The sequence below is a fragment of the Miscanthus floridulus genome, chromosome 8 (genome assembly GCF_019320115.1).
Source record: "Miscanthus floridulus cultivar M001 chromosome 8, ASM1932011v1, whole genome shotgun sequence".
Taxonomy (NCBI): domain Eukaryota; kingdom Viridiplantae; phylum Streptophyta; class Magnoliopsida; order Poales; family Poaceae; genus Miscanthus; species Miscanthus floridulus.
Genome location: NC_089587.1, coordinates 164,046,862 through 164,068,484, shown reverse-complemented (window position 1 = coordinate 164,068,484; position 21,623 = coordinate 164,046,862). Strand labels below are relative to the sequence as shown.

At 47.6% G+C, this 21,623-nt stretch overlaps 2 protein-coding genes and 2 pseudogenes across 2 annotated transcripts; 2 read left to right on the top strand and 2 right to left on the bottom strand.

Annotated features, from left to right (window-relative positions):
- Window positions 1-735: 735 nt before the first annotated feature.
- LOC136473906 (pentatricopeptide repeat-containing protein At3g62890-like) lies at window positions 736-3,773 on the top strand (annotated as a pseudogene).
- A 6,349-nt stretch (window positions 3,774-10,122) lies between these two features.
- Window positions 10,123-11,976, bottom strand: LOC136473905 (uncharacterized). The gene is made up of 2 exons (XM_066471537.1): window positions 11,138-11,976; window positions 10,123-10,943 (listed from the first exon to the last, which is right to left on the bottom strand). Exons 1-2 carry the CDS (start codon window positions 11,516-11,518, stop codon window positions 10,347-10,349), a joined length of 978 nt encoding a protein of 325 aa, XP_066327634.1. The 5' UTR covers window positions 11,519-11,976; the 3' UTR covers window positions 10,123-10,346.
- On the top strand, window positions 11,972-14,843 carry LOC136470112 (uncharacterized). Its single transcript, XM_066468069.1, has 2 exons — window positions 11,972-11,981; window positions 14,419-14,843. The coding sequence occupies exons 1-2, from the start codon at window positions 11,972-11,974 to the stop codon at window positions 14,841-14,843; spliced, it is 435 nt and encodes a 144-aa protein (XP_066324166.1).
- Window positions 14,844-15,347: 504 nt separating this feature from the next.
- On the bottom strand, window positions 15,348-15,998 carry LOC136470111 (FHA domain-containing protein FHA1-like; annotated as a pseudogene).
- Between the last annotated feature and the right edge of the window lie 5,625 nt (window positions 15,999-21,623).

Genomic DNA, 21,623 nt, shown 5'->3' with positions numbered 1-21,623 from the left:
ACCATTTTTAGAACAAAACATGAAGTAGTTTCATATTTTTCTAATTTAAAATAAATTAATTACAAACTTCTAGAGATTGAACTCGATTTTATTATTATTAGAAAATAGAAAATCGCTTTTTAAATCTACAGAGGACCAGTTTTGTCTAGTTTTGACAGTTGGAGGATGTCTGCTACCCAGTTCATAGTTGAAGGTTAAAAATCGAACTATAATGCGAGTTAGAGGTTGAAAAATGTCTTTTACCCAAAACAAGGATAGGGAAGGTTTTTTTTTTAATCTTGGAGATGCTCTAACGGCCTGTTCGCTTGTTGGTTTCAGCCAGGGCTTATCAGCCAGCTAATAGTATTTTTCTCTCACAACAAACCAGCACCAGCCGGGCTTATGAGTTCAGAAACCACCAGCGATAGATTGTAATTGTATCAGATGCATAAATCTGAAGTTACCGTACTCCCTCCGTCTCTTTTTGTTGGTCGCTCGGGAACTGCGCTTGTGAGAGAAACACGCTTCCCAACCGACAGTTAATAAGGGACAGATGAGTACATTATAAACTTGACATTACTGAAATGGAACATTAGATCATAAATTAAAAAAAAAGCCTGCTGGTATTACGCCTCGAATGATTTTGTGATGTTACTGGCCAATTTCCCCCTGTGGGGGGTGGGGGTGGGGGCGCATGATATACACTGTTAAGTTGCAAAATCGAATGAGTTTTTGGCACAAATCCTTGCGCGCGCAGTGGCCAGTGGGTATGACTGGCTTTGGCACGAGCAGCAGGCGGCAGCAGCTTGTCCGCCCGTTTACCATGCCCGCTCACCGCCGGCACCTCCGCGCACTCGTTGGGCTCCGCTCCACCGGCGCTGCCACCGCTGCCGCTGGCTTTTCCTCGGCTCCTACCCGCGGGTGTCCACTCCACGCCGCGCTAGCGCGCCGCGGCGCCCCCGCGGCCGCCGCGCTCGCTCTCTTTTCCCGCATCCGTGCTGCGACCTTGCCGACCCCCTACACCTTCTCCCTTCCTGCTCGCCTCCCTCGCCTCCTCCTCCCCCTCCCGCTTCCCCCACCCCCTCCGCTGCCGTCTTCGATCGACTCGCTGCCGCGGGGCTTGCGCACGCGCAGGCGCTCAAGCTGCGGCGTGCTCGCACACCCCGTCGTCACCAACTGTCTCCTCAAGCTCTACTGCGCGCTCGGCATGCTCCCCGACGCGCGCATGGTGTTCGATACGAGTGGTGCCACCGCTCTGGACGCTGTCTCCTGGAACACGATGGTGTCTGGATACGGTAAGTGCGGCGACCTAGAGGCCGCGCGGGAGATGTTCGTCAGAATGCCCGAGAGGGGCTTGGTTTCCTGGAGCGCAATGATCGACGCTAGCGTGCGTGCCGGGGAGTTCAGCGAGGCACTGAGGGTGTTTGATCAGATGACGGGAAATGGGTTCAGGCCAGACACCGTGGTGCTGGTGAGCATACTCAAGGCTTGCGCGCATCTGGGCGCTCTTGAGAGGGGGCGGTGGGTTCATAGGTTTCTCAAAGCAGAGGGGCTTGGGGGGAGGCCAGGGAATGTCATGCTTGAGACAGCGCTTGTCGATATGTATTGCAAGTGTGGGTGCATGAATGAGGCATGGTGGGTCTTTGATGGAGTTCAGAGCCACGATGTGGTGTTGTGGAATGCAATGATTGGTGGGCTTGCAATGAATGGCCATGGAAAACGCGCACTTGAGTTGTTCAGAAGGATGCTTGATAGGGGGTTTGTACCGAATGAGTCAACGTTTGTTGTTGTCTTGTGTGCGTGCACCCACACAGGTCGTGTGGATGAAGGGAAGGATGTTTTCAGGTCCATGCGTGACCATGGCATTGAGCCACGGAGGGAGCACTATGGGTGCTTGGCTGATCTCCTTGGACGTGCAGGGCTCCTGGAAGAAGCCGAGGCTGTGTTACTGGACATGCCGATGGAGCCACATGCATCACAGTGGGGGGCTCTAATGTCATCATGCCTGATGCACAATAACGTTGGTGTGGGTGAACGTGTAGGAAAGAAACTTATTGAGCTAGAGCCAGATGATGGTGGACGCTATGTTGTTCTGTTCAATCTATATGCAGTCAATGGTTTGTGGGAAGATGCAAAAGCTCTTCGTAAGATGATGGAAGAGAGGGGAGCCAATAAGGAGACAGGTTTGAGCTTTATAGAGTGGAATGGTTTGGTCCATGAGTTCAGATCAGGTGATACAAGACACCCCCAAACAAGGCTGATCTATGCATTATTGGAAGATATGGAGCAGAGATTACAACTGATTGGCTATGTCAAGGATACTGGCCAAGTGCTCATGGACATGGACGACGAGGAAGATAAGGGAAATACCTTGTCGTACCACAGTGAGAGGCTTGCATTAGCATTTGGTATTCTAAATATTCCCCATGACATGCCTATTCGAATTGTCAAGAATCTTCGAGTGTGCCGTGACTGCCATGTCCATGCCAAACTTGTGTCCAAGCTCTACCAACGTGAGATCATTGTGCGTGACCGCCATCGCTTCCACTTGTTCCGTGGTGGAGTTTGCTCCTGCAATGACTTCTGGTGACAGTGTTACTGACTATTGGGTATGGCATAGTTATGGACATCATTCTGAAAACATCAACTAGAAAGGATGATCATGACACATGACTGTTGCAACCATGTATTTGGAGGGTGAGATATGAGAGAGAATGTGGTAAACTTTCTCTATCCATAATACTTTTCCTAATAACACATCATGGATAGTGTTTTGTTTACGTGAAACAATGAGCATTTTGAGGTTTTTTTACATGTAAATGGCTTCAATTGTTGCCTTCCCTTTTTTCTCCCTCTTTTCTTTTTTTTTTTCTGAAGGTTGTGTTATATGCTGCTGTATAATTTTCATTCATTTTGATTTATGAAGGTCAATACTTCACTTAGAAAAGCTGGCCCCACAACATCAAATCTAATTCTTGGTATTGACTTCATGAAAATAAATTGATGGTCAGGTGCCGGTTAGTTCTGTAATCCTATTTCCTTTTACGTCTTGGCTCTGTAACAACTTTACTTAAGGTCATCTTTTTTTGTCTCTCAAAGAAGTTTAAAGAAGTGCTCTTCTGAATTCTGCAGGTAGGCACTCCTCTAGAAGAAAACTTACTGGCATCCTAAATTCATATGAGCAAGTTGTCACCTTTTGGTTATGATAATTTAATACCATGTATTGGATTTGGCATTGGTAAGCATACGGTCTTTTTTGCCATCTTCTTTGGATGAGTGAATAATAACCTTCAATTTTCTTTACAGAAGACATGCATGGAATGTGAACCAACTTTATCAATCTGTTCATTGTGCTGTGTGCCGATATGGAAACCGGGGATGAGATGCTTGTGACGGAGGAAGAAGAGGGTCGGGGATAGCCTGTACGAGAGGTCGATGGCCGGGGAGGAGGAAGAGGCACATCAGCGAGCCATGCCGGTTAGCAAACGGTCGAGCTGCACGGGTGACCGCGCAGGCCGAGATTGAGGGTGCAGAGCCTAGCCGCGCTGGTAAGGAGCCAAGGAGGAAGAGGCACGGGCCGGCGTCGCCGACGGGTTGAGTGAGGTGCGTGGAGGCGAAGGCGACAACGGAGTCGGAGAGAGGAGCGACACGTTTGGTGTTTTTTTCTTTTCTTGTGATGGCGTTGAAATTAAACGATCGGTGGGAAGATAGTATAAATAACATGCTGATACATGGAGTCTACTGTCACCAATACTCATTCCACATCTAATGTTTGTAAAACAAATATAAAACGTCCTAAGAGCATCTTCAAGAGTCTTTTTAAAATTTAGTCTCTAAATCATTATTTGGAAATTATTTGAGTAAAAGTTGATTTCTATAAGGCCATGCTCGTTTCGCTGAAAAGCTAGGCCAAAAAGTATTGTTCGCTGATTTATTATGAGAGAAAAATACTGTACCGCTGATAAGTGAACAAGGCCTTTGTATCATCCAAAAGCTTTTTAGTATCTACGCGTACTCTAGAGAGTCGTCATCATTTTCTATTTTTTGGTTAGCGAGAAATCTGGACCAGAGAATGTCTATATTTGGAATATAATTAAAAAGGTTGTGATCCAATTTAAAGAGGCTGTTGTAGGGTATTTTTTTACAAAAATCTATATTCCTATAAATTAGGAAGGAAGGGTCATAGAATTACTCTAACCAAACACTAAATAAAAGCAACTCCTTGACTCTTTATATCCTTTCTAATTTATATTAGAAAAGAAATTTTGGAAAAAAATTTTCAACGACCTCTTCGATTGAATATTCAAATATAGATCTACTTTATTTCGAATTTTTCGCTAGTCAAAGTTAAAGAGCAAGAATGGCTCTATGAGGCGCGTGTTACAATGTATAAATATATAAAAATAATTTGTATTTAAATGACTATCTGAATAATGATTTATTGGCAAAATTTTAGAGAGACCGCTAAAATCCTCCTCCAGGCCATTTCTAATCGTCTCCGAAGCAAGACGTCAGCAGTCTATCCCGTTCTGCTCTTCTGACTTCTGTTCTGTTCCAACCCGACTACACCTCTCCTCTCTGTCTCTCCCTGAATTCCGATGGACTACTCGAGTGGCGCGTCGGCGTCGAGGAGGTCGCGGGCGCGGTGGTGCTACTGCCGCTGCTTCCGCCGTTGGTGCCGCTGCTTCTGCTGCTGCTACTGCTGCAACTCCTTCCCCGACGAGCCCCACGTCGACCACCGCGCCGCAGCCTACGCCTAGGGTCGTGGACTCTCCACTCGCAGGTGCCGATCCTACCGCCTCCTGTAGATTAACTTCTTCCGTGTCACGCGCTCCCTCGGTTCGAACTACGGAGGATGCCGAATTGAGGCAGCCGCCGGCGCGATTAGCTGCCTTACTCCGTGGGTCGCGTGATCGGTCTGGGCTGCCACTCTGCCAGCTGCCCCGAAGCCCGAACTGGACTGTGGGGGTGGTTTGGATTGGATTCATCGTGGTGTGATCGCTTCGATGTTCCAACTGTTGGGACGTATCGACCCGTCTGCAGAGGTTCCTGCACTCCGCACCGATTAGAGCTTCAGGGTTTAGCGCTGCATGTTTTGGCAACTTGCCTGTAATCAGTATAATTAGGGTACCTTCAAATCCAGGGAGGTAGGGACCAGGAAAGGGATGACTTTAAACTGTATGCTTCCTTCTGAACGACAGTAGTTCCTGTCTAGAACCAGGCCCGGCCTTCAATTGTCACTCTTATGTTGTTTCCATTCAAGCTACTATGCTCTGTTTATGTTCTGAAGTACACAGATGTGATGTGTGTGGAGTGGAGAGAACAAATTTGGAAGGGCTATTTAGGTTGTTCAATATGTGGTAATTGATCACACTAGACTGATGGTGCAGTTGATCTCATCGTTATTAGCAATTTAGCATACATGTGCCACTCTGCTCTACTCTGTAAATTCACTTGATTGATCACACAAGTTAACCAACGGGTCAAATATTCTGATTGAGGTGATCTAGTATCTATGAGATAAAGGTAGTACTCTTGAATCATTTCTATGCCGTTAGGTATCACTGGGATGTTGTATTCCTGTTCTTGCATGTTTACACTTTACAGTACCAGACAGTTATTAATTGTCTTAGCTTAACACTTCTGCTGTTGATGCCATAGGAATATGCGATCAAATGCTTTTGTTTTGACCTTTGTTATGTTTCATTTGATCAGGGAGACTCGCATACACACATATGAGCACTATGAGGGAACTGAATACTGTCGTCATATACACTAGACAAATGGCTACCTTACTCTTCAAATAGATGTTGTAGAAGATATTACAGCTTCAGAGCGCTCTTTTTTGGATGGTTGCCAGGGAATAAATGTATTAATGTGTTACTTGTGAGGAGGCTGTTTATAGTACTTTGCTTCAAATAGATGTTACCTAGAAGTCCCAGTGATGATGTGAATCAGAGTAGCACTTCCTGTGTTGCTAATATGTGTACCATGGTTTGCTAAACTGAGATTGAATGCTTGTAAAATTGAACTGGTGTTTCTGTAAACACGTCAGAAATAAAGAGAATTATGTTTTTTCTGTTTTGCTCCCAAGATGCTGCATATGTTTGCACATTCTTACATGATCATAATCCAGACTGCAATATCTAAGACACTTGATGGTTTGCGCATACTTGTGCTGTCATATTCCATATTTCTGCAATTCTGCTCCTAACTGGGAATGTTTTCCTTGCGGTGAATATCATTTTAGTGTGCGTGGAAATATCTCTTGACTTTGATTGTAAGTGTTTTACTCAGTGTGTCTTCATTCTGTTGCATTGCAGCAAAGGAGAAGAAAATTCCCAACCACATGTCTATTCTGTGACATGCTCAAGCAATATTGACACTCTGAGCTGTTTATTACTTTATTGTGTACGCAACAAAGTGTAGCATGTGGTGTGCTGGGCTTCACTATTTTAGAAAGTGCAGGATGAATATGAAAATATACGGTATGCACGATGGACACTCACACAAGTATGTATCGTGCATACTGTATGTTTGCCTATTCGGCTGGTATTAAAGCCGGTTGATAAGCCGGCTGAAGCTGTTTTGTTGTGAGAGAAAAATACTTATCACAAAACTTATCAGCCGGCTTATCAGCTAGAATCTATAGTATTTTTCTCTCACAACAAAAACAACTTCAGCCAGCTTATCAACCGACTTTAATACCAGCCGAACAGGCCCTTTACCAAGAGCTCTGGATGCTACCATTCCTTCGGAATCGGCATGTAAAGGAGTAAATTCCTATGAAGTACTATTTATGTTTCCTGCAAACTAAATAATAGGATAGGAACAAATCCTATACAAATAGTATTCCTATAAAAATCCTACACAACCTGCAATCCAAAGGAGGCAGTTCAACTCTGGTCAGGCTCTCACATGGTCAATGAAAGAGTACTAGAAGAATTCCTTGCAGCTTTGTCCACTTGTGGCCACTGCTTTTACGTACACTTTACACCTGCCAAGTTTGTTCTCTTCTCTTGGGGACTTGGGGGTCAACTTTGTACGGGATGACTGACCCGAGGGAGATCACAGAGAGTATCAGATAGAAAGTGTCAGTCCAGATCAAGCTATGGGCTCGTGATGGATGGATGGATGGACGGACGGACGGACGGGCAGTCATGGGATGGGAGAGAAGAGAGAAGAGAGAAGCAGAGATCTTCCATGGCAGCCTTACCCCTGTCCCTGTGAAGTTACTGTAGTACTCTACTGCTACAGGCTACAGCAGCTGCTCAGTTCCAGTTCCTACCGCGAGTGGAGTACCTGTCCTGGCCGCCCTGCAGCAGCAGTTGCCCCCAAGGTCAACAACTAGATAAACCTGGCAAAAAAAAAAAAAAAAAACTTGCACCTGCAGGTGCTCCACAGTCCACACAGGCACACACTTTCGGACCGACTCCAACAAAGAGCACCTAAAAACAAGACGCATTCATCGGTTTACATCGCGCACAGTGAAAGGGTCCGTGACCCATAAACTTCCTTCTCCAACCGTCGGGCGCGACAGAGCCCTCTTCCCTTCCTCCTCTCGTGAGCGCCGCCACCTCTTCCCTTCCTCCTCTCGTAGGCCTGAGCAGGCGCGATGGAGCCAGAGGCAAGAGATTCCGTCTCCTCCTCCCATGGTCGTCTTCTCCAGGCCGCCGCGCCACGGGTGCGGGCCCGAGGAAGCCACGGGTGCCGCCGCCACTTTACCTACAGGCCGCGGGCGCGGGCACCGCCGCTGCTGGCGAGCAGGCCGCGGGCGCGAGCGCCGCCGTCGCGCAGGCCTCCGCGGCTAGCAAGCTACGGGCGCGGACCATGGGCGGACATGCGGTGTTCTACTTCCTAGATCCACCTCCGCGAGCTCGCCGCCACCGCAGGGCCCGCGCACCCGGCGGCCATCGCCAAGTCGTCCTCCACCATCAATGCGGTCGCCACGGAGCTGCTCGAGTTGTCGCGGGACTTCTCCGACCTCTAGCTTCAACTCTGACATCTCCGAGGAGCTCGAGCGGTTCGCTGCTGCTGCGAGGGCGGCGAGCGGCCCTTGCCGGCGGCGCTGCTCCACCGCAGGCGGACCTCGCCGGCGGGATCCTCCCTCCCCTGCCCACGCCGCCTGTCCCTGCTCCCACCGACCTCCATCGGCGACCGCAGCCCCTCCCCTGCCCGATGCCGCCTACCCCTGCTCCCTCTGATGGCGGCCGGGCGGATCTGGACTCCACGACGGCAGCCGCGCCTCCACCAACCTCCATCGGCCCCGCCCCTGTGCCGGGCCCCGGCGTCGGTCGCTCCTCCCTCTCTCTCTCTATTTTGCGTCGTCGAGAACGACGACGCTTTTTTGCCTCCCGACACCGCTGCCACGCAAAATGGCTGGCTTGAATGCGTCCTCTGTTGGAGCGTGATTTTGGAAAGTAAAAACACTGTGCATCGGCTTTTGCGTGCGCCGTTGGAGTCTCAGTTGGGATTCTGCCGTGCAACAAACAGATCAGGGAGCGGAGGTCCCTGCTCTACTATCATGGACTAGAGTTCGAATCAAAGTGCTCTAAGACTTGGAGTGATCTCCCTCTCTAGCTACCTGCTGCTGCTAGCTAGCTGTCGAAAAGTTTCATTTCCAGCGTGCAGTTGTTTCCTCCGATCTGATAAACGGTATGAAAACATACAGAGGTTTGACTTTGCCTGTTGTGCTTGGCCTTGCTCTCGTCTCGGTGAAACAAGGTACAGTGCTGGTGAGTAGGCAGTCTGTGCAAAGGAGGAGGAGGAGGAGGGGGGGTCATAGACTCCCGGCCCCTACACATGGCTGTGATATGTAAACTTGTGATTATGGATGGCAACGGGTCGGGTTCGGATCGGGTGGAGTCTCCGTGCACCCAAAACCGAAACCCGAAATCGAAACCCGAATCCGCCCCGAAAACCGATTCGGGTGGAAATCCATCACCAAAACCAAACCCGCGGATACCCGAAACCCGAACAGATACCCGAAACCCGAATGGATACCCGAAACCCGCGGATATATATACACATATTCACATGTATAAACAAGAGGCAACAAATAATAAATATTTTTCATGAGTCAACTTTAAATAAATTTAATAATCTAAGTAAATAAATTATTATTAGTATATTATAAAATATGAGTTTTAATTCTAAATGATTTATTTCGGATATCCATTGGATATGCACGGGTGGAAAACCAAACCCGAAACCGAACCCGATTAGTTTCGGGGCCCCGAACCCGAAAACCATGGGTGAAAAACCATCTCCAAACCCGAACCCGCAGAACCCGAAACCCGTGGATATCCGCCCCAAACCCGATCCGTTGCCATCCTTACTTGTGATCTCGTCGTCGTGCACATCATAGGTCACTATTTGTTTAGCATTTCATGGCATGTCAAACTGCGAGACAAGCTAACCTTAATTGCTTCATCACATCCTAGGACTAGGATTATCAGTTAGGCCTTGTCAAGTTCCTTCCCAAAATTTTACACCCTATCACATCGAATATTTACACACGTGCATAAAGTATTAAATATAGACTAAAAAATAATTAATTGCACAGATTACGATTACTCCGCAAGATGAATCTTTTAAGTCTAATTAGTTCATGATTCGACAATAAAGTGCTACGGTACACACATGTACTAATGACGGATTAATTAAGCTTAATAAATTCGTCTCATAATTTACTAACGGATCATGTAATTTGTTTTTTTATTAGTATCCAAATACCCCGTGTGACACCTTCATTTAACACCCGATGGACACTGAAACTAAGCAAGGCTGTTTCCCCAACTTCTTTGGTTGCATTTAGATTCAGGCATAGTTTAGTTCGCGAAATAAAAAATTTTAGACGTCACATTGGATGTTCTGGAGATGTCGGAAAGGGTTTTCGGACACTAATAAAAAACTAATTACATAGCTCGTCTGGAAACTGCGAGACGAATTTATTAAGCCTAATTAATCAATCATTAACGCATGTTAGTTATTGTAGCACTTATGGCTAATCATGAACTAATTAGTCTTAAAACATTCGTCTCGCGATTTTCCACCAAACTGTATAATTAGTTTTTTTCGTCTATATTTAATACTCCATGCATGTGCTATAAGATTCGACGTGATAGTTTGTGGTGAAAATTTTTGGGAACTAAACCGAGGCTCAATTGTGCAAGTGCATTTATGAATAAGACATCATGACATGCTCGAGTAGAGGACACTCACGAGAGATATCCATCGATCTAGAGGGAAGAAGCAAGGAGAAACAGTCGACCGAGGAGGAAGGAACCAGAACACAAGGAGTACGTAAAGAACCATGGCCTCTTGCCAATGCACCTCATCGTGTGTGCGCTGGTCAGTCGATCGGTTCAGTTGCCGCCGCTGCAGAGGTCCAGCAGCTTCTTCCTGGCCTCCACCACCTCGTCGAACAGGTCGTCGATGAGCGCCAGCACGTCCTCGCACGCGGCGCGGAGCGCGCCCGCGCGCAGGCCCACCTCCGCCGCGGCCGCCGCCACGTCGCCGCCGCGCTCGACGGCGTCCTTGGCCTCCTCCACCGCCGTCCGCGCGCGCCGGAACTCGTGCATCATCACCCCGGCGCCGCCGCCGCCGGGCGCGGGCGCGGCCACGGACCTGGCGGCCTCCGCCGCGGCGCGCTGCTGCGCGCGGGACAGCGCCGACGCGAACGCGGAGCCGAAGTAGGCGGCGCAGTCCCCCCCGGCGCCCGCGTTCGGGGCGGGCCAGTAGTGGAGCACGCCCCAGGAGAGCAGCGTGAGCAGGAAGGATGTGAGCATCCGGGTGGCGCAGAGCACGCCGCGGAAGCCGTTGAAGCCGCCCAGCTTCGCGTTGGCGGGGACGCCCTCGCTGAGGCGCAGCGCTAGCGCCTCCGCGCGCGTCTCCACCAGCGCGCGGTTCTCCTCCTTGAGCGCCATGGCCTCGCGCCTGCACACGCTGATCGCACGCGACACCTGCCATAGTGCCATCAGGCATCAGCCATGCCACGCCAGCTTGTACTACTTTTCAGCGGCTATTTCGGCTTATTTTTCCTCGCAGACCAATTATTGACCGAAATCAGCCAGCGGATCAGGCCCGTTGGTTGCTTCTTGCTATATCCGTCGACCGTCGTTGCTCGCGAGAAGAATAAGAATAAGAATATACTTACCTGTGTGTGTGTCGAGAGGTGGGGGCTCGAGGGCGCCTGCATGAGGAGCGAGGCGAGCTGGGCGGCGCTGCCGGCGTATCCCTCGACGGCGGCGGCGCCGAGCCGTAGCACGCGGCACGCGTCGCAGAGCCGCGACGCCTCGTTCATGTACTCGTCCAGCCAGGCCGCGCCCCCCGGGAGGTGGAGCGACGCGACGAGGCGGGCCAGGCCCGCGTGTGCGGCGTGGAGCAGCGCCAGCACGGCCCGGAGCGTGGGCAGCGACAGGAACGCCGACGAGGACGCCGACGCCGCCAGCGCCCGGTCCAGGTCATCGAGGCCTCGCGCCAGCGTCGCGTAGAAGGCGGCCGCCGTGGACGAGGACGGTGGCTGCTTGACGCTCATGGCCGATCGATCGGCGGGCCTGCTCGCTCGCTTGGCTTGGCTCCGAAGGAAGAGGAGGACCGACAGACAGTGCTAGCTGTGATAGATAATGGCGCGAGCGCGACGGTGCAACCGTGCGGGATGGATGGATGAGTTGCCTGGAGCGACGGCGACCTTGTTCTTACTCGATGGGAAGGGAACCGAGAAGCTAGTATAGGCAGTGACAGTGACGGGGCTGTAAGCTAGCTAGCTAGGTGGCTAGGCTAGTCACGAACGACGACGACGACGCAAGGGATCGGCCGGTGCAGTGGAGGAAGGAACACGTACGCGTACCACACAACAGGCAGGCAAGCAGCGGCTCTCGATCGGTCGGCGTCGGCCCATCTCTCAGCTCAGGTGCATGCGTGGTGCTAGCTGGTGCCTGCTTGGCGCCATGGTTGCTAGCTAGCTAGGCAGCCGTTGGTGGAGTGTAGGATGGAGATGGGTAGGTGTTTGGATTTGGAGGGCAATCTTTGCTGCGTCTTATATAGCTAGGGCCGGCGGCCACTCGGTGAAGCGCCGCCTAGCCTACACGCGCTGCTAGAGCCAGCAGTAGCAGCAGCACGAGGGATGACGATGGATCCATCATGGATGCAGTAGTGAGCAGAGAGAACGGAACGGGCCGGCCGGGGTCGGTCACGGACGGTTTACCACCACCGTTCCGGTTCCGGAGAGGCGAGCTATGATGATGGCCTCATCTCATATGGCAGGATTGGAAATTTGGAATTAAGGAGTGGAGTCGGATGCCTTGCCTTTTTTACCGTTCGTGTGACCTTAAATTCGGCTTAGATCCGTTTTTTTATTCAGAATAGTGTTTTCGTCTCACAAATTCCTCCAGATTCATCTAGATTTCTTCAGAATTCTTCCAAACGAACGAGGTAAAAGAAGAATCATGTCATTTCGCGCTGACTTCTTTCCACACCTCTGGAGAAGTTAAATCAAACATATATAAAAAACTAATAATATTTATGGATTAGCTGATATTTTCATACAAACATAAATATTGATAATATTTTTTAAAGTAAATTACACAGACGATCTCTGAACTATTACGCGATTCTTGTATAGATCCTCAAACTATGAAATTGCATATCTAGGTTCATAAACTATTTAATTGTCACATCTGGCTCAAAGTAGTCATGTCACAGTCCATTAGCTAGCGTGGCATTCCAAGGTAAAACCAGCATAGATCCATAGCTTATAATTACATGTGTGGTCCCTAAATTATCATCAGATTCTCACCTAGGTCTCAAACTAAAAAAATACACATTTTGGCCCCTTATCTATTAAAGTACTGCAATTCGAGTCCAAAGCAACCTCTTCACACTCTATTCATCGTCGCGTGGATTGCTAGATACTGCTTCTCGTTTTATCTTGGAAAGCAACGTCTTGACGCCATCTGCTGGTATGGGTTGGACAAGGGGACGCGCTGGTGGGCATAGCCATCAAGTGTGTGTGCTAAGACACGTCACTAGTTCACGGTGACATGGAACAACCAACCAACATAGCCGCAAAGTTGTTGCTGACCAGTTGTTCCATGCCATCATGAGCGAGTGAGGTGTCTTAGCACACACTTGAGAACAATGCCCACTACCGGAGACTGTGTAGTTACCGAGTGCCCCGACAATTACCGAGTGTCAAAAGTCGGGGCACTCGGAAAACAGTACTTACCGAGTCCCAATACTCGGAAAACATAAACACCTAGTAGTCGACCGCTTTACCGAGTCAGCACACTCGGTAACTTCAGACACTCGTTAAAACTACAAGTTTACCGAAGGGGCGCACTCGGTAAAAACAACCACTCGGTATTGAGGTGCCACGTCACCTAGGATAGCAACCGTGCGTCAAACGGCGTCACGGCATGACATGTTTACCGAGTGTTATGAGCATACACTCGGCAAACATCACGGTAATAACAGCTCCGCCCATCAAGCGCTCATAGCAAATAAAAAAGACCAAAAATATTTACCGAGTGTCACACTCGGTAGAAGTATTTGCACTCGGTAATAATAAAGTTTTACTGAGTGTAAGTGCACAACACTCGGTAAACACTATCGTATTGGCGCAACACTCTGTAAAATTCAACCAAATTTCTTGTTTTTCCCTTCATTCTTTTTCCTCTATCCACATATGATATTTAGTACTCCATTCCAAAATATGGTGTTTATTTCGATTTATTTACTATATTTCACAAAATTTTCATTCTTTATGAAAATTAGGTACATATTGTGTAAATTTAATTGTAATAATTAAAATCGAACTCGATAAATCACGAGATTGGAAGAATTAACATTGAAGCATACATCTATGTTATAGAAAAATTTTCATAACGTTTCAGAAGTATTTTTACATTCGTCGCTGCCGAACCGGTACATCTCCCAAAGAGACGCTAAACATTCACAATGACGAGTAGGATTTCTATTAAGAGTGAAATTCAACATTATGATTTGAACTTGGAATTTTTTAGATAGTAAATAGATGACATGAAATAGTTCATGTGAAAGTTTGGTGAATTTTAGGATTAAATTGACATTTTTTCTTTTTTGTTTTGCATGAAATAATGGATACTTTTACCGAGTGTGACCTCAAACACTCGGTAAAGGTTAGCCACGGCCCACCTGTCTGCCACATTGGGCTGCCATGCTTCTGTTTACCGAGTGCCGTAGATCTGGGCACTCAGTAAACATGTACCAGGCCCACATGTCATTGGGCTGCGGTGCTTCTGTTTACCGAGTGCCGTAGATCTGGGCACTCGGTAAACATGTACCAGGCACACATGTCATTGGGCTGCGGTGCTTGAGTTTACCGAGTGCCGTACATCTAGGCACTCGGTAAACAGAAGCATTCAACACTTAGCCGTTTCTCCCTCAAATCGTGCACAGACACACACACACACACACACACCGCACACGCCCGCGCATCCCCGCCGCACCGCCGCCGTCCCCCGCGCCGGTGCCTCCCCGCCATCGCCGGTGCCTCCCCGCAGTCCCCCGCACTTGTGCCCGCGCCTCCCCGCGCCCGCGCCCGCGCCCGCGCGCTCCACGCCGACACCGGCACCTCCCCGCCATCGCCGGCGCCTCCCCACCGCCGCGGCCGCCTCCTTCCCTCCACGCCGTCGCCAGCGCCTCCCCGCTGTCGCCGGCGCCTCCCCACCGCCTCCCCGCTGTCGCCGGCGCCTCCCCACCGCCGCGGCCGCCTCCTCCCCTCCACCACCGCCGCCACCGCGGGACTGCCGCCGCCGCGGCCGCCTCCTCCCCTCCACCACCGCCGCCACCGGGCGGTCCTCCACCGCCGCCGCCACCGGTAAATGCCCTAAGCCACCATATTTTCCTTTTTTCGAGTTATGACTATATGCATTTGTGCAATCTCTTTCTTGTTTCATTTTTTCTTGTATCTTGCTACTTTTGGTTTTGATGTTTTCTCTCAGTAGGGGGGCAATCCTTCCTGCCCTCTCCAAAAAAAGGCATAGGAAAAGTCATTCACGTTACACTTGGTTCAAAACTAATTACAACATATTCATATTTTGTGGCCAACAAAAAGGAAGCCTTCCCATTATCAATATTCATTCTTAGTAATTAAAAAAATACATCTATAATTAAAAAATAAGACAAGCCTGCACTGGCAAATGTATATTATTGCAAAGCATAAAAAAAGAGAGGAAATGCCTGCCAACAATCAATATAGCAGTCAAGGTATACTTGAATTATTTGGCAAATAAACCATGTGGATAAAGTCATTTTGTGATTCCACACTTTCTGTTAGTATGCTAGAATGTAGGGAAAAAAAGGAGAAAAATGGATCTAGCATAAGACTATAGCAGAGATAGCGTACCGCATCCATCAAGCGTTCCAATGGGGTCAGCATTACTGATGCCTTAGCAGTTAGATATCTCCAATTCTCCAGAAAAACTCCTATTTTGTTTCACCAACTTTCCTTGCCTGTCATTGATTATTTTGGCCCCATTCTCACCATTGCTATGGCCAAAATCATTAGCATTTCGATGCCCAGGGTAATCAGCAGGGTGCAAAAGGGATGAAGATTGTGGAGGCAAGGAAGTAGTATCCCGAGCAGCAAGAGTGGCAAAGATGGAGCGAGATGGTAGGAGAAAGTAGAATTTTATTCCAGCAATCTCAATGAGGTCCTGAGAATTCAATTTAATAGGGACACTACCTGGGAGATAAGAGACCTCCCGAATGGTGCATCCATTTCTTCCAATGACTTTAATGGCAAAATGGTGGAGTTTAAAGTCATAGAATATACATGCATGGCAACGGGAAACTCGTTGGCTTCCACATTCATATTTTGAGAGATCAAAGTCTACAGTATAGCTTTCAGTGTTGCGCCCCAAGATGACTGAATAAGTTTGTATAAAGTACACAAAATTTTCACCCTGAAGCTTGGCAAAACCAGGCACCTTTTGACTCTGGCCAATAGATGTCACTGCAGAATTTGAGGCTGCCATCTCTGGTGTTCCTGGTAGTCAAAGAAAACATTATGTGTTTACTTTCAGTTTCTTGTATGGAGTAAATAGGTTATTTGTTAAAATACAGTATGAATGGATTATATTAGCTGAATTGCATTATATGTCTATGCAGTCTCTTGCTAGACAGCTAAGGTAATGATGTTAGATGAACTAAACATTGTAAAAACATACTGATATGAGAAAAGGGTCCAAAACAACAAATTTATGCTATTAGAGAATACACTGGAGGTAACTACAGAAGTAGACTTTTTTGCTTCCTTCAAATCATTCCACATAAGACATAGTGCACAGTACAAATGAAACCAATTTTCACTGTGACTTTAATATAGTTCAGTAATGTCTTTGATTTCACGAAGATACAGTTTTGGGGAACAAAAGTTCCATATTTTGTTCCAATATCTATCAGTGCTATTGATAAAAATATAAGATTATGTGTGCAATTACACTATGCTTCTTAGATCCAGACAGATACCGTGACGCTTGTATTTCCAAGTGTCTGGCCGTACGTTGCCTTATTGTGTTTTGAAGGGTAACAACTAACAGCTGACAACACTATTTTCCCCTATCATAATGTGTGGATCAACCTCTAACAAGGTAAAAGATGAATGCCTTTCAAAAAATGGCATGGCCCTAAAATTATATGTTAATAGCAACTCTCTATATCAAGATTCAAAAACAGAACTGTTGAAAAAATGATATATCAAAGTAATAATGTAAAAATACATGAAGGACCACAGTTAGCCTGTGATTTTGATTATTGATAGTGATGTCTACACAATAGCCTTGATGGTTGTGAAGCAAGGAGAGAAATAATATATACTGTACAAATCTTTTTGAACAAAAATGATGGGCTACGAGACCATATGAACAAATCTTTTTGATAGTGATGCCTGCACAATAGCCTTGATGGTTGTGAAGCAAGGAGAGAAATAATATATACTGTACAAATCTTTTTGAACAAATCTTGCTAGTGATGTTTGTGGCTACAAAAAAATTGGTTCCATGTATTCCTCCATCTACAAGTGACATAGCGGCCTTTCAACCTTAGGTAAAATCTCATCATCCAATCTAGCAAACATCTTCTATGTGAATCGACCAAGAACATGAATGTCTCTTTATCATCTCATATGGTTTTTCTCTAGCACTACTACTCTATTGCTCTAAACTGCAATATCGTCTATATGTTAGGATGGATGACCGTTAGTGGATGTACACGGGCTATTAGAAGAGGGGTCAATACACAAATGAATGGATTGAGAAGGCCAATGATTTCATGACGAAGGCATTTGCAAACGGACGGCGACATGCCTGGTGTCCCTGTAGGAAGTGTAAGAACAAGGCAATGAAAACATATGAGGAGATGACTAAAGATCTTGTCAACAATGGATTTGTAGAGAACTATACCCGGTGGACCATGCATGGTGAACGCCATCGTGCGAGAGAAGAGGTCGTGAGACAACGGATCGAGGAGTTTGATTCTGAAGCCGGGGTGGCAGAAATGTTAAACGACCATGACATGGCTTTCGATGAAGGAAGTGCAGAGCAGGAGCCAGAGCAAACTGCAAAGGCGTTTTACGCCATGTTGGATGCGGCACAACAACCCCTTCACGGGCGCACCAATGTTTCTAAACTAGATGCCATTGCACGTCTAATGGCTGTGAAGTCCCAGTTTAGCTGGAGTAGAGAATCCTTCGATCAACTGTTGACAGTAGTTGGCACCCTACTTCTGGATGATCACGTTCTGCCAAAGAACACGTATGAGTCAAATAAAATCCTTCGTGCACTCAAGATGTCGTATGAGCAGATACATGCTTGTCCGAACGGATGCATCTTATTCAGGGGAGAACATGCTGACGATAAGTACTGTCCGAAGTGTAAGGCATCTAGGTACATTGAGTTAGAATCTGGTGATGGTCGGAAGACGCAAACAAAAGTCGGCGCAAAGATCCTGAGGTACCTGCCTTTCATACCGAGGATCCAACGGCTTTTCATGAGCGAGGAATCCGCAAAACAGATGACGTGGCACAAAACTGGACGCCGATACACTGACAAGATGATACATCTGTCCGATGGTGAATCATGGAAAAGCTTCGATCGGAAGCATACCGACAAAGCTGATGAGGCTCGTAATGTACGCATTGCACTGGCAACTAATGGGTTCAATCCTTATGGAATGGGTTCTTCACCATACACATGTTGGCCCATATTCGTCATCCCTCTCAACCTCCCACCTAGCGTTGCCTTTCAACGGCAAAATATTTTCTTGTCACTTATAATTCCAGGACACCCGGGGGCTAATATGAGTGTGTACATGGAGCCTTTGATAGACGATTGGGTCCGTGCATGGGACGAAGGGGTAGTGACATATGACCGATTCACAAAGACAAACTTCAGAATGCATATTTGGTACTATTATTCCATGCATGACTTCCTGGCTTATGGGTTATTTTGTGGCTGGTGTGTTCACACGAAGATGCCATGCCCGATATGCAAGTCAGCTGTGGAGTTCTTTCAGTTGGAGAAGGGGGGCAAGTTTTCTTCGTTTGACAAACATCGATAATTCCTCCCTCTTGACCACCCATTCAGGAGAGACAAGAAGAACTTTCGAAAAGGTGTCACAGTGGAAGACTCTGCACCGGAAATGATGACAGGTGCCCAGGTTCTTGAGATGTTAGATGGTCTTGTGGTCGACAATGAAAAGGGGGGCTTCGTGGGATACGGAAAAGAGCATGCCTGGACACACAAGTCGTGCTTGTGGAAGCTTCCTTACTTTAAGGACCTCCTTCTTCCACATAACATTGATGTAATGCACACTGAAAAGAATTTCGCCGAGGCGGTCCTTCACACAATCATGGACTGGGAAAAGTCAAAGGACAATGTCAAGGCTAGATTGGATCAAGCAACGCTGTGCGATAGACCAAAGCTAAACATGTTGCCTCCCTTACGCGGGAAGTCATGGAAGAAGCCTAAGACCGACTTCGTCCTAACGAGGGCCCAAAAGAAAGAAGTTCTTCAATGGTTCCAATCGTTGATGTTCCCTGACGGGTATGCAGCGAATTGGAGGAGGGGTGTGAACTTAAGTACCATGCGAATCACAGGGCTCAAGAGTCATGATTACCACATATGGATTGAGCGCCTTCTTCCGGTGATGATTCGTGGCTATTTCCCTGATCACATCTGGCGAGTGATGGTAGAGTTGAGCATGTTCTTCCGCAAGCTATGTGCTAAGGAGATATCTCAGACCGAGATTGAAGAAATGGAAAGAATGGCCTCGGTGTTGCTCTGCAAGTTGGAGAAGATCTTTCCCCTTGGCTTCTTCAATCCGATGCAACATTTGCTCTTACACCTACCATATGAGGCAAAAATGGGGGGCCCTGTGCATGCCCGTTGGTGCTATCCAATTGAGCGATGCCTAAAGGTTCTTAGAACAAAATGCAAAAATAAATGCAAAATTGAAGCTTCCTGTGCAGAGGCATCCATTGTGGAGGAGGTGTCATACTTCACAACAAGATACTATGCCGACAACCTTCCTAACATGCATAATCCACCCCCTCGTTACAATGCTGTCGACAATCAGTCGACCCTCAGCCTTTTCCGAGGGCAACTCGGAAGTGCAAGTGAACCTACCTTGAAGATGTTGAGCCTAGAAGAGTGGCGCTCTATCCAGCTGTATGTGTTGCAGAACCTTGAAGAGGTTGGCCCGTACATTGCGTAAGTTTTACACAAACTTGTTTCTTTTCTTGTCAATATTTCGCATGCACCCATCCAACCCTCTTGTTAACGGCCGTTACAGCAAATTTGTTCTCCTCTACCATCGTCCATCATGGAGGGAACCCATCAAAACGGAAGTTGAAACCCTTCTAAGACATGGCGCGGGAGAACGAAATCCCACTTTTATTTGTTGGTTCAAGGAGGAGGTACTGTTCAATTTCATTTGTTGTTTGTACTTAACTCTCAACTTGACAAATATATAACGAATCATCCTACTTGAACTAGCAGGCCAAAACTGACGTGTCTATGAGTGCCGAGTTGAGGCAAGTTGCCAATGGATTTGAATTTAGGGTCAAGTCATTCTCTGTGTACGATGTCAATGGATATCGCTTTCACACAACTCAGCACGAGCAGAGTCGGCCGAATCGAAGAACCACAAATACCGGTGTTTTCACGCCAGGCACAGATGGGTTGGACTACTATGGAATAATTGAAGAAATATACAAACTCAAGTTTCCTGGTTGTGTACCTCTTCGTCCTGTCATATTCAAATGCCATTGGTTTGATCCCAAAGAAGTGATAAAGACCCCTGAGCTTGGGTTAGTCGAAGTTCTAAAGTCATCCATCTTGCTAGGAGACGACGTGTACATTGTGGCCCAACAGGCCACGCAAGTTTATTATCTCTCATACCCGTGCCAAACCAAAGACCGTCTTAAGGCGTATGATGTTGTGTACAAGGTATCGCCGCATGGTAAAGTACTTGTCCCAAACGATGATGATTATAACATCGATGCAAACACATATGACGGAGAGTTCTTTCAAGAAGAAGGATTAGAAGGGAGTTTTGAGATTGTCTTAGATGTAGATCTCGCAATGGAAGTAGACAATGATACGGTCATTGTTGACGGGGATGATGGAGAGGAGGTTCACAACGCGAAGGACTTGTTATTACTTGAGCAACACCATTCAGGCAGTGTCGCTAGTGATGAGACTTTGAGAGACGATCATAATTACGTCGACAATAGCGATGATGAGATTTTTGGCCCACCTATCGATGATCTTGATGATTATTTCTAGTACATGTAAGATCTGTAGTACTTATGGCAATTTTATACATGTATGATACATTTACTTATTTTGCATCTCTTTTATACATGTATGATACATTTACTTATTTTGCATCTCTTTTATACATGTATGATACATTTACTTTTGTATATGCGTACTGATAGTTTATTCCTTTTGTTGCAGGTGATTGATGGTGGGCGGTGGAATCAGGAAGATTAGGTCGGTTATGACCTTACTGGCTGGTGGCGAGGGGTCCAGCCAGGGTGGAGGAGGAGGGCGTGCACAGACTGAGGGTGGAGGGCGTGCCCAGGGAGGAGGAGGACGACGACGAGGGCATGCCCAGGGAGGTGGAGCCCAGGGTGGAGGTGGAGCCCAGGGTGGAGGAGGAGCCCAAGGTGGAGGAGGAGGACGGCGACGACGAGGGCGTCGAGAGCTGACACCTCCTCCATAGGACGATGACGATGAGTTCGTAGCGGCCACGGAGGAGGATGAGGAGGAGGAGGAGACCAGGGAGGAGATAGCGGAGGCGGTGGAGGAGGCACGGAGGGAGGATGAGGCTGAGCGGGCTGAGCGCGAGGAGGATGCCGACTTGCTGGCAGAGGAAAATGGGGTGCCTACGGTTTGGCTGCGAGGGTCGTCGCGCCTCCCAGACTTACCCATACAGAGACGGCCAGTGATTCGACCCTCCGGAACTAAGTAAGTAATTTTTGCATGTTAACACTACTTCACAGGTTTTTAAGTTATAACAAAAACTAATATTCAATCTCAATAACTTTGTGCAGGGATTGGGAAATGGTGATCCCAGGGAGTCACTCTCGCCGAGTA